General features: G+C 37.8%; 1 protein-coding gene across 3 annotated transcripts in view; it reads right to left on the bottom strand.

Moving 5' to 3' along the window:
• dock8 (dedicator of cytokinesis 8) overlaps positions 1-13,261 on the bottom strand; it is a 64,156-nt gene that overhangs the window by 17,624 nt on the left and 33,271 nt on the right. For all 3 annotated transcript variants that reach the window (XM_083553608.1, XM_083553610.1, XM_083553609.1), the window contains 19 exons: positions 12,242-12,372; positions 11,384-11,477; positions 11,097-11,259; positions 9,493-9,604; positions 8,907-8,977; positions 8,657-8,801; positions 8,251-8,352; positions 7,267-7,362; positions 6,664-6,898; positions 6,234-6,398; positions 4,875-5,038; positions 4,390-4,485; positions 4,200-4,295; positions 2,946-3,095; positions 2,639-2,752; positions 2,384-2,539; positions 1,147-1,283; positions 347-510; positions 85-236 (listed from right to left, as the gene is read on the bottom strand). In XM_083553608.1, coding sequence (XP_083409734.1) covers positions 85-236; positions 347-510; positions 1,147-1,283; positions 2,384-2,539; positions 2,639-2,752; positions 2,946-3,095; positions 4,200-4,295; positions 4,390-4,485; positions 4,875-5,038; positions 6,234-6,398; positions 6,664-6,898; positions 7,267-7,362; positions 8,251-8,352; positions 8,657-8,801; positions 8,907-8,977; positions 9,493-9,604; positions 11,097-11,259; positions 11,384-11,477; positions 12,242-12,372 — 2,543 coding nt within the window. The remainder of the gene's footprint in view (positions 1-84; positions 237-346; positions 511-1,146; positions 1,284-2,383; positions 2,540-2,638; positions 2,753-2,945; positions 3,096-4,199; positions 4,296-4,389; positions 4,486-4,874; positions 5,039-6,233; positions 6,399-6,663; positions 6,899-7,266; positions 7,363-8,250; positions 8,353-8,656; positions 8,802-8,906; positions 8,978-9,492; positions 9,605-11,096; positions 11,260-11,383; positions 11,478-12,241; positions 12,373-13,261) is intronic.

Raw genomic sequence — 13,261 nt, 5'->3', positions numbered from 1 at the left:
AACATTTTACTACTTCATTTCTTAATTTCATTATTTAAAACCTATTATTGAATTATATTTGACAGGCAAAAATATCATTCTCACCACAGAGGCCATGGACACCAGTGCGTTTCTCGCCAAGGTGTTGAACGGGTTGCCTGCAATTGCCATGGCAACAGATTGATTGATAGGAGGGACATTATCAAAATCGTCCTCTGGCCCGCTGGACTTGGTCTTGCTGCCACGTGCATCCGAAACTACAGAAATTGTATAATGCATGATAAATATATACACCAACAAGTCTTTATAGCACTAAGAGGAGGATGTTATCATCTGAAGTTGTTGCGAGTACAAACTTCAAGAGCACCTGTAAAGTCGATGTAGTTGAGGGAGTCGATGATGATCCCCACCAGGGGGAGGTAAAGAGCAGCAATCTTAGTCCTGACTTCTAACCGTGAGCACCGAGGGTCCAAATCATGAGCACACAGTAGGCTGTATGTGGCATTTATGGCCTTGCGCTGCACCTTACTCCTACACACACACACACACACACACACACACACACACACACACACACATACACATACACCCACCATTATTCAATCAATGAAAGTAATCTTTCTTTTATACTGTGCCTGATTATACAGTAGCAAACAACTGTGTTCCAATGTTCAGCTTATGGGCATAAATATATAATCACAAATATGTTTATATAATGCATGTGCACTTCTAATATTTTGTGATAAAAATTGGGGAAAAAAATGCTTATTCATCAATATGATCAAATTCAGGCTTATTTGACACCTATATTTATTTTACTCTTACATGCAGGGGGCAGGTAGACTCTATAGAAACACACAATGGCAGTTCCCATACTGCAATTACTTTGGATGTGAGTAACAAGAATAAATACACAGTTATTATAACTTTTCAGTTTTCAATTTATTAAATTCCTTTTGTGATTTGACCAAATTTCAACGCTCAGTAACAGGGACTTATGAGAAGTGTCAGGGTCAGTATTGCTTTTAAATAATATCATCTTAAATGTAACGTATTGTACTGCTTAAGGAATATATACTAAGCACTGCCAGAGCATTAGAAACCAGTGTTCAAAAAACTAACAACGCTAGCATTATGCCTTGTCTGTGTAAAGTGTGTTGGACTGACCCTTCTGATTCCATATCGAGAGCCGCACTGAGTTCAGTCAGCAGCAGGCCAGTCAAATAGTGCTGCTGTTTAAACTCCTGAGTCAAATCAAACATGGCTACAATCCTCTGGTCTAGAAAACTGCATGAACTTGAGGTCTGCAACACACACACACACACACACACACACACACACACACACACACACACACACACACACACACACACACACACACACACACACACACACACACACACACACACACACACACACACACACACACACATATATCTTCATGACCACTATACAGTAATTATAATTAACCTGATCAGTAGAAGTGCCCTATAGTCTACAACAAGGACAAAATTATGCAATCTTTTTCATTTAATTAAACATATGTAAAAAGTGCCATTTGTGATTTTTTCAGATGTTTCCAGACCCGTAAAAACCTTCAACTAGTGACGATCTTTATTGCGGATTTTAATGGACATTCTTGTTTGAGTACATTGTGAACAGAAAGCATATTTATGTTTCACCACGCAAATAGCGGAGGCCCTAAATATTACAAGCGACTCCTTTACAGGCTTTAAATGTGTATTTTTTCTTATTCATGGCATACACATGTGTGTATTCATGGCCACACAACAAACATGGCCACACAATAAACATCTGCTTACACTAGTGAGCAAGTTTGGCTTAAGAGAGGGCAGTGGACAACAAAGTTGATTTCCAATTCCAATTCCTCGTTATAACTGGTGCTAACGAGGGCCATCATCAACGGTGTAAAGACCAACAAGCACTAAATGAAGATGAATATGGGGAAAAGTGGTTTTCTCAGTGGTGAAACTAAGTTTAATCTAAAAGTTTCAGCTCTACTACATTACCACAGAGTAAGAGCATCTGCCAAATGCCATAATTGTAAATCTAAATAAATGAGAAATCACCAAATAACGTATTTTTATTTATCATCTAGGCATTACATGTGAACCTAGTTTAACAATATTTTGAAGCTCATTTAGAATATTACTCCTTTAAATGTAAAAAATTTGGGTGAGTTTTACTCCAGCCTATATCTTTAGGTTTAAAATGTGCATTCTCAGATCTGTGTCTGGTCCCAGCAAGAATAACAGCAATATGGCATTGTTCAGGATTTTCTGGATTTAATTTCTCTCCATCTTTACCATCCAGCCTGGGTAAAAGAATTAACATAATCAAATGGATGTTGTAATGTGGGTTTGTCTGCCTGAGATTTACTGACCTGCGAAGTGACCGATGGAGAAGGGGACGTGGGAGCAGAAGCAGAGCTACTGAAGTACAGGCTCAGGTTCAGGTAGTGCTCATGACTGCAGAGCACTCTCAAAAACTCCAGTCTCAGGGTGATCAGAGTGGACATGGACACACTCTTTGCTGACATCTGCAAAGTAAATAAAAACCCCACAGTGAGGATCAGAGACAAAGAGAGACACACTTTTTTCTCTAATGCTTGCTGCACCTGCGTACAAGATTGCCTTACCTGATTGCAGTAGTTCTTGACAAGGCTAAAGACAAAGCCTCTGTCCATAAGAGACATCAGGTCATAAATGAAAAACGCCAGACTAATGTTCACCTTTTCAGCCTGCTCCTGTTCCTGTAAACATAATACGTTAATTCACACTGTTGACCGTTCTCAAGTTCGGCGACATTTTAATGTTTACTGCCTCTTGGGATCGGGATAAGGCTTTCAAATATCGTGAAATCCAAGCCTGCAGCGGAGGTGAAAGTGAAATGTCATGTTCAAGTACATCAAGTACAAATTGAAGCATACAATTTAAAAGCCTAACCTTCTGCTGTTTCACCAGGATAGTGCCGATTTCAGCAGTCACCACGTTGACGATGGTGGTGATGTCATCCTTGAAACGGTCGGAGAAACGATTTTTGCGAGGCACTGCCTGCTTGTCCATTTGAGAGATGTGCTGAGCCATGCTTTTCACCTGCATTACACACACACACACACACACACACACACACACACACACACACACACACACTCTTAAAGTCTAAGGACAAAGGTTTAATTGTAAAGGTAAAGTTTTTACTCCATCTACCAGATAAATGTTTTGAGCAGCCTATATTGTAGCATTTTTATTTAAATAGTCATCAAACGTGCAATTTATTTACACCGAACATTAAGAGCCAGAAAAGACAAAAATAATAATGTGATCATATCACTAGCATTGTCTGTGAATCTTTTTGGACTATGATGTTTGCGGATGATATTGTGATTTGTGGAGAGAGTAGGGAGCAGGTTGAGAAGAGCCTGGAGAGATGGAGGTACAGAGAGAAGGGGAATGAAAGTCAGTAGGAGTAGGACAGAGTACATGTGTGTGAATAAGAGGGAGGGCAGTGGAGTGATGCAGTTACAGGGAGAAGAGGTGGAGGAGTTTAAGTACCTGGGGTCAACAGTGCAAAGTAATGGAGAGTGTGTTAGAGAAGTGAAGAAAAGAGTGCAGGCACGGTGGAGTGGGTGGAGAAAAGTGGCAGGAGTGATTTGTGATAGAAAGGTATCAGTAAGAGTGAAAGAGAAAGTTCACTCTTGAATTATTAAAGGAGGTGGAGCTGGAGGTGGTAGAGATGATTTTCGTTGGGAGAGACAGGGGCTGGACAGGTAGGTACTCTTTAGTGGAGATGAACCCACCAGGCAGGAGGAAAAAAGGAAGGCCAAGGAGGAGGTTTATGGATGTGGTGAGGGAAGACATGCAGGTAGTTAGTTTGAAGGAGGCAGATGTAGAGGACAGAGTAGTACTTTTTACCTACAGGCCTAATACATTTACCCTTTAATTGTACCTGGCTTTAAAATCATTTACTATTGGGTTCTATTAGGATCTGACAGCAAGTAGTTCATACATTTCCACAATGATTAAGTTTTCCCTTATTAATTTCATTTCTATCCTGTATCATTCGCTTTAATCTAGGAAAATGAAAGTAAAAAATGTGATTTAACTGTAATAAACCAGGAGAAAACTCCAGGTGCTCCAGAATTTCCCCTTTAACTGCATATAAGGGCAGTAATTCAGAAAGCCCTGCTATACTCTTACCAGCAGCTCGAAGAAGAACCAGGCGTATTTATAGACGTTCTCTCTGCAGACGCCAGTGCTCACCACCATTTGTAGAGCCAATTCTTCATGAAATTGCTAAAAGAGATTCGTACACACATGTCTGTTTCACACTGTTATCTATTATTGATGAACTCATATCACTAAATATGCGCTGGGATGAGACAAGTACCTTTCTGTTTGAGAGCCGCATGCTACCGGCGGTAATTTGAGAGCGATTGGTGACATCAATAAAAGTGGACATCCTGCTCCCGGGATGATTCAAACCCTGGAATAAATCACCATCTTTACATTGTATGCAATTTGGATGTAGAATGATGAATGACGTAATAAAAAGCAAGAAATAGAAAATGCTCGAAAAGTGCGAGCCAAGTGGTTTTGGAAAAATATATTAAAATGTTTAATTAAAAGGCAAAACACATATTCTAAAGCTATTTTAGTTACATTTACGGCACACAACCTTATCCGGGGCAACTTGAAACAAAGCAGTGAAGGGGTTAATTGCACAAGGGTCCAGCATTGGTGTTTAGTATTGCTGGGATTTAAAGACCTTCACGTTTCAAGAATCAAGTCCAATGTTTTAACCACTGAGCTACCACTTCCCAAATCTCTCTATATATACACACACATCAGAACACAAGACCATTAAATAAGTACCTTCTCAACCAGTATGCTCTTGACCTCAGCGTCCTCTGAGCTCTGTTGAGCAGAAAGGTCGGGGTTGCTGCTAGAGCGGATGCGAGAAGTGAGCAGCATGTTGCCTACAGTTGTGGCTGTGGCTCGGCCCATAGTGCTGTACCTGCTCTCCTGTACCAGTGCACCTGAAGCCAAATAAATGATAATAATAATAATAATAATAATAATAATAATAATAATAATAATAGTCAAATCACAGCCTTCAAATACAATGAAAGTTTACAAATATTTAGCCTGAATCTGTTCAACTCAGAGTAATACAGAATGATGGAAAATATTTCTTAAATAAATAATAAACTGTAACAAATTATTAGTTATATCAAGGACATGAGATAAACACCCTACTCATGTTTGGGGATCTTTACAATGACAGTGTGTAAGTGTGTACATTTTTGATCATTCTGACTAAAATTTCTTTCAAAATCATTCAGATTTTCATATCAAATACAGTCGACCCCCAATAATTCGCGGTTCGGAACTATCGGTTTGGAAAATTCGCAGGTTCTCATTGGGAACCTAACTAACGGCAAATTGCAGATTATCTTAAAATTTGTGAGAATCCGCAGCAGGACGGAATGTTCAGGAAGGTTAGGAATAACATTTAAATCTGTTTTTAGTAATAAATTTAATAATTTCTTTTTTTTTTTTTTTACATTATTGTATTATTAATTTTAAGTGATAAATAAAGCATTAATGTCCATTACTTCAAATTTTCTGTTGAGTATGCATACTGTACACTATTACATTTTTAAAGTGACAATGTCTAGATGAATTCACTAAGGTACCATAGGGGCTGCGGGAGTGCGTGGATTTTCGGAACTCAAAAAGGTCTTAGAACGTAACCCCCGATAGTTCCAGGGGGACCACTGTATAAAATTATTACTTGGATTGATGCATTGATTTAAAAGACAATGGCTGTATTGAATCTTAATGTAATCTTGTGAATTACATAATGTTTCTTTGAATTTCCTATTAGTGATTCTATTGACTATATAGGCATGCATGGTCATTCGTTCATGTCCTTATCTATGCCATCATTCACAAATGAATACCAGGCGTACCGCATTATTATTAAAATTTTAATAAAAAAATAAAAAATAAAAAAAAAAGATAAAATGAACACAATGTCCTATATATTATATATATATATATATATATATATATATATATATATATATATATATATATATATATATATATATATATATATATATATATATATATTTATTTATTTATTTATTTATTTTTGTAAAAATAAAATCCCTCCATCATGCCAGTGTATTGCATCACTACTAATCCTGGATGATTAGATTTTCACACCTGCGTTAATGACTTCCAGTTGAGTGTCTGGCAACCGGAACACATAGTAAAGGTAGGTTGCTAGGAGACAGTTCCTGCCTTGGTGGTCTTTGGCCAGTTCCTGGCTGTTATGAAGGCTGTTCACTACGGACACCACTGATTCAAACGCTATCTGTGCCAGATTCGCTACAAAAAAAAACACAAAACACACAAAATGAATGATACAGGGTTTAAGGGATTCAATTGTATTGCTTATTGATAAACACGTGCAGTCTTCAAGTATGCTGAACGATGATGCAATGAATTGCATGTATTTATTTATAATCTAGTTAGGATGGCTAATTAAAATGTGAAATCTCTGAAATACATATCGATGGTAATAGATAAAGTAGATAAAGTCAGAAGGACATATAGATCCACTGGAATAAACATGTAATATTGATCTGCTCACCGGTCTGGCCAGCGATGACCATGGGCTGCATGATGAGGCGGAACAGCTTGTCCAGGACCAGGTGGAGAAAGAGAACAAGTTGCTCCAGTTTGGAAGAGGACAGAGATATGATGCTGAGCTTTAGCTCATGCTCCAGCTTGTTTTCTGGCACTTTGTCGTCCCCTACGCGGATAGGGAATGTAGCCTTCCCCTCCAGAGCATGGCACAGAGTGAAGAAGCGCTCCAGGTGACTCTCCTGGTATACAACAAGCTTAATAAATGCTAAAGGAAGCATGACTTAAATATATGAACATTAAATGTTTTACAATATTGTGATGTAAATATTTTATTAAGCCATCATTCATTTGCCCTGTAAGCTCTATTCATGAAAAACCTGGCAACCTTAAAAGGTATGAACAGTACCCTGGCAACTTCTGGCAAAAATCTCATTACACTCCAGAGTTGACAAACCTTTTAAATCTGTGTTGCCAATTTCAACAAAATATGATGTTCGAATATGACATGATATTAAATTTAAACCATTGGAATTTTATATTAAAACAGGAAGCATCTAAGTGAAAATCTAAAAGCATGCACGTAAATCTACATACATGTGTTACATACCTGTGTATGAACTGAAGATACAGCTTGAATTTCCAAGCTAAAAATTCCTTTATGGCCATCAATCCACTTGACTGGTGGAACCTGGGTTGGTAATTTCTGCGTAGAAATAAAAAATATCAAACCTTAAAATTATATATAATAAATCCCCAAAGCAGCCTGCAAGAACCTTAAACATTATATTTGCATTTACACACTATCTGGACAAACGTTTTGGGCCACCTGACTTTTCCAGCCATATGTGGTCCTTTGTGTTGGGTTAGGAGCATTAAATATTCTCGTCACTTGAACTAGGATTTACATGGGTTGGAGTGGAAAATCTTGAGTGACCTGCTATAGAGCTCTGACCTCAGCCCTATTGAACATCTTTGGGATGCTCCTCACCCTACATCAGTAGCTGACTTGACTAACACCCTTGTGGCAGAATGAGCGCAAACCTCCACAAACGCACTCCAAAATGTAGTAGAACATCTTCCCAGAAGAGTGGAGGTTCTTATAACAGCTAATGGGAACTAATTGTGGAATGGGATGTTCAAAAAGCATAGAAGAATTTTATGATTACTTCGGTTTTGAAAGCAAATCATTTTACTTCAGGATATCCCAAAATATGTTTTTGTTTTTTGTGTTTTTCAACTAGAAGTAAACAGAAATGGAAGAAAAGAAAGTAATTTGCCTTTAATATAGGATTCAATTCCTACTGCAGCTATAATGCATGACAAGCATTGGTATATTTGATTATATATATATAATTGCAGTCATGAAACAGACTCTGTACCTAAAATGATTATTTTAGAAAGAGTTTTTATAGGCAAAAACATATATATATTTTTAATTATTTAGCTATTTATAGATATTTTTGGCTGTAGGAAAACTTTACTACAGTAACATTACACATGTAACTGACCTAAGCAGTGACATCAAATGTATCACAATAAAAAAACAAGTTGAAATGTCATGCTGTCAGTGATTTGGCTTACTGTACTGTACCTCAGGAGTGTGTAAAGAGTAGTTCACGGGAAGACGTTCAAGAACAATGGGCAAACAGAAAGCTCCCATCTGCAGCCTCTCATTATTGAGCATGGGTAACCACTGCAGCAAAACACAACACAACCTTCAGCACATGTTATAAATGTGTGTTAAACACAGAAAAAACACTTTCGTCTTCTGACAAAGATGTACTTTAGTTTTATGGGTTATGAAAACTAATAAGCTTTTGACAAATCTTTTTTTTTTTTTTTTTTAACACGTCTGCATTAATAATAATAAAAAGGCATGCCAAACTACATCATTTCCTCTTAGACTAATTTACAAACGCCTTTTCCATGCATGTCATTGGTAATTGGAGCAGATGTTCCAAAGTAAAAAAAGAAAAGTGCAAACTGCGAAGACGCACAGAGTATCCGATGAGACTCTCCAAGCTGCCGCTCTGGTTCTGTTTCTGCTGGCAGCTGATGTGGAAGAAGGTGAAGAGCAGGTGGTGTTTCTCAGTCAGGCGAGCCGGAAGACGGATCTTCACTTCTTCGTAAAAATCTGGAGATCTGCATAAAAGCAAATCTCATGACTCTGTGTGCTTCCTATTACACTTTATTGCTGATTTTATAATGCAGTAGATCTAAAATGCAGTCCTGCATGAGTAGACTCACTTGTTATGGTATGTAACTGGGGTGTAGATCTCAGATAGAAATTCTAAACCACTTGATTTCCCGAATATAACCTTGATGGAGAGAGAGACAAATGTTATTTAACCTTTAAATTAAAAAACAAATGAAAAAGACAAAGAAACATACCTTTTAGCAACAAGACATTTTTACATTCTTGGATTCAGCGAGGTTTCATCAATTACTACTGTATATGCAGTTATCAATTGAAAAGTTTATATTTCACATTGATCAATGTGACAAATATTCTCTGATATCTCATGATATTGGTTTTTTCCTCATTGCCTTTCTGTTTATTTTGTTGTATATTTCAACCTGCAGTCTTCTCGCTAGATATATATACACATTAGATTTTTCACATTTCTCTCATCATTCAGTTTATTGTTAAAGTAATTCTACTGTTTTTATTTTTAATCCACAAATGAATGCAGAATGAAATGCTTCTACTCTCTCATAAAAATGTCATGATAAAGTTAAATAAATGTAAAGACTTTTGTACAAGTCTGCAAGAATACACTGGCATTTAAACACTGTTTATTTCTTTCCGTGTCTGCTAAGTGTGCGTACTAACAGGGAGTGGTTCATCTCCATGCATGAACTGGATCTTTATGGTAATGTTCCTGGCAGATGCCAACGCTCGATTGCCAAAGTTGAGCCTCTGAGGATATACAAACAGCAGGTTTCTGCAAATAAAAACGTTGAAATAACAAAGATTAGTAGATGAATTGGTTTATAAAAGGAATTTCTGTCACAAAAAATACTTAAAGATGGTTCTATGGTTCAAGCTTCAGGATACTGTTCTGAAGTCATTTAAGCACTGCAGCAGTGTTCTCACTCAACACCAGATGGCAGTAACCACCCAATATTCAATGAATGCTTCCACCACTTCTCCAGAACAGTGATACTCTAGAGACCTCTAAGGGCCTGAATAGCATAGCCAAGGAGTCCCTGGGTTTTTGTATGCACCAAACCATTACCACATTAGTGTTGTGTTCATTAACCTGAGTCCTGGTGGTTCCAAACTTCTTCCATTTTCAGATAATGGAGGCCACTGTGCTCATTTGAATCTTCAATGAAGCAACAATTTCTCTGTTCCTCTTCCCAGATCTGTGCCTCAATACAATCCTGTCTCGGAGATCTACAGACATGCACGGTTTACTGTGGGACAGGTGTGTGCCTTTCCAAATCATGTCCAATCATCTGAATTTACCACAGGTGGACTCCAAATCATTATTTTTTGTAATAAATTTGCAAAGATTTCAAACAAATGTCTTTCACATCGTCATTATGGGGTACACGTTTGTAGAATTTTCAGGACAAAAATCTATTGAATCCATTTTGGAATAAGGCTGTAACAAAACAAAATGTGGGGAAAGTGAAGTGCTATAAATACTTTCCGTATACACTGTATACCCCGTGTCCCTCCTCTGCACATGTCCAAACCTTCTCCTTGTAGTCAATGCCACAGTCTCTTAACCATACAATATAGCAGGTTTCACCATTGTCTTATAAACTTTCCCCTCTTGCAGATACCCTTCTATCACAAATCATTCCTGCCACTCTTCTCCACCCACTCCACCCTGCCTGCACTCTTTTCTTCACTTCTCTAACACACTCTCCATTACTATGCACTGCTTAACCCCAGGTATTTAAACTTATCCACCTTTCCCATTTATAATCCTTGTAACCACACCTTCCTCTCATTCATACACATGTTCACTGTCTTGCTCCTACAGACTTTCATTCTTTCCAGTGCATATTTCCATCTCTCCAGGCTCGCTCAGTCTTTTGTCTGACCTCGTCCATCACCCTGTTCACCATCACTGCAAACAGGAAAGGGCACAGAGCCGATCCTTGTTGCAGTCCCACCTCCACCTTGAACCAGACTGTCGTTTCTACTGCACACTTCACTGCTGTCACACTGTCCTCATACATGTCCTGCACAAATACAATGTCCTTATATTGTACCACAACTCCTCTCTTAACACCCTGTCATTCGTTATCTCTAGATCCATGCATTAACCTTTTCTATACTTCTCTATCAACATTCTCCAAACCATACTCTCACTCACAAATGGTAACCTCTTCTCCCAGCTCCTCCAGCTATGTGACTCTGTGCATATAATAAAGGAAAAACATGAAGTAGGATTAAAAAAAAAAAAGCCCCAGACCAACCTGTATATGCAGTGAGGGACGTAGACATCGTTGGAGGGAAACTCGAGCAGCTCTTTGACAGGTCGCAAGATTTTCTCGGATACAGGTTTAATGGGGATGAGCTCAGGAGACAGACACGGTATAACTGTATCTGGCACTGGGGTAAACTCTAGCCTCAGAAAGCCTGCCAGAACAAACACAAGCACAAAAGCTCAAGTCTGGCATCTGGGTCCGAACAATGTGACAGATTTTGTGCATTGCAACTGGCAGATCAGAATCATTTGAAAGCTTTCGAAGACAGACATCACCTGGTATTATCTTGACCCGTCGCTGAAGCGTGGATGTCCTTTTGACGTCAGCCAGAAACTTAAATAAATCTTCATCACTGAGACGCTCCCCTTCCTGCAAGCAGACACAAACAGCTCATCTGAATCATTCATTACATCAGAACACAAAGAGTTGGTGGCGTATGCTGGCCACCGAACCTTAATCCAAAAGTTAAGTGAATATTTGTGCAAGAAATGTATGCATATTAACAGTCTGATTGAGCCTGAAATTACATTATATTAAAGAATAGCACGATATATACATATACAGTATATATAATGTATTAAATAATAAAAAAAACATTTATGACTATGTCAAACTGTCAGGTGGTGGCGCTAGACTTTATACTGATGCTTGCTCACGGCAATACTGCATAGAAGTTAGCAGCTTAGACAAAGCTCTGTTTCTGGGCAAAGGCCAACTTGCATGTGTAGCTCTTACATAACTTCTGAATAATTCTTAAATCTGTGTTTACACGTGACACCTGAACACCATTCTGAGCAATCTTTGGCTTGACTGAATACAGACCAGACACTGTACGTCAAACACATTTTCACACTCTTAAAAAATAAACAGTAACTCGTCTCTGCAAACGGGAAAAGGATTTCTGGAATGCATCACTGTATGAGACCACTTTGTGTTAGCAAGGTTATTGAACTGGAACTTTTTTAAATGTAAAAAAATGTGGCTCTGAGCTGTTTTACGCTGATCAGACCTCAAAATAACGATCAAGCTGTAAAACGTTGTGCAATATAAACACAAACACAAAACAGTGAAAATTTAGCGGAAAAGCCACCAGACGGGAACGGTAATATAAATCCCTGTAACACTGAGCTGACCTGTTTGAACAGGGTCTGAATGGTTATGACAGCAGGTTTAAAGCTGAACAGGTTGGACTGGTCCTCCAGGGTGGTAAACCTCTCCGAATTGCGTCTGGGCAGGTAGGCCTTCTTATCCATATTGTTCTTACCTGGAAAAAACAAATAAAACGAGTTACCAAAATAGAATACTATGATTTGCCGGTCGGCATAAAGTTATGCAAATATCAATATTTAGATTTTGATAATGAGCAAGAAAAAAAGCTCCCTACAACAACATGTGCAAGAAACCTTGAAATGTTTTGGCTGAAACCAGATATTGGTATAAAAGTAAAGGTATGTTGTTGAAACTATGATACATTTGAGATAATCCGATTTTAATTGCATGATGCGGAAGGTAAAGAAGCACCCGACCCGAAGCAGACTGCATTAGAAAAGTGTTACGCACACCACGCTGTGGTGTTTTTTGTGTTGCGTTTCATATTTTAATGCAATCCTCTCCAATTATCTTTAGACTGACCCTGGTATTAAAAATATACTCAGTTTTATACATTATACATGACTCACTTCTACCTTTCAACATGAGCTACACTAATGAACTACATGAACCTTTTATCAACAGGCAGTTACATTTTGCTTTTTTATTTTTGGGCTCTAATCAACCTGACATGAAATAATTAACAGAAAATTTTATTTTTTGGAAATTGAAGTGTTTGAGGTCTTTAAACAAATTAATAAAAACTAAATAAATAAATTGATTACCATTCACAAAAGTGATTTTTTAATCGTATTTGATAAATTGGGAATTTATGACAATTTACTGATCGCAACAATGTACATGTACTGTATATTTTATAACAAAAACAAAGACTAATTATTGTATTTGAAACGTCCACTCCAACTCATCATCATTCTCATCTTTCAATTACTGCTCGAAGTCACTTGATTTGCCATCCATAAGCATGTCGATGACAATTTCAACACTATATATTTTTTTTCTGAAAATACATACAGAAAAATTATGTTTGTGGATTCTGAATT

The sequence above is a fragment of the Silurus aristotelis genome, assembly GCF_946808225.1.
Source record: "Silurus aristotelis genome assembly, chromosome: 11".
In the NCBI taxonomy this organism is placed as follows: Eukaryota; Metazoa; Chordata; class Actinopteri; order Siluriformes; family Siluridae; genus Silurus; species Silurus aristotelis.
The sequence above is the reverse complement of the archived record's forward strand: the minus strand, read 5'-3'. Positions and strand labels throughout refer to the sequence as shown.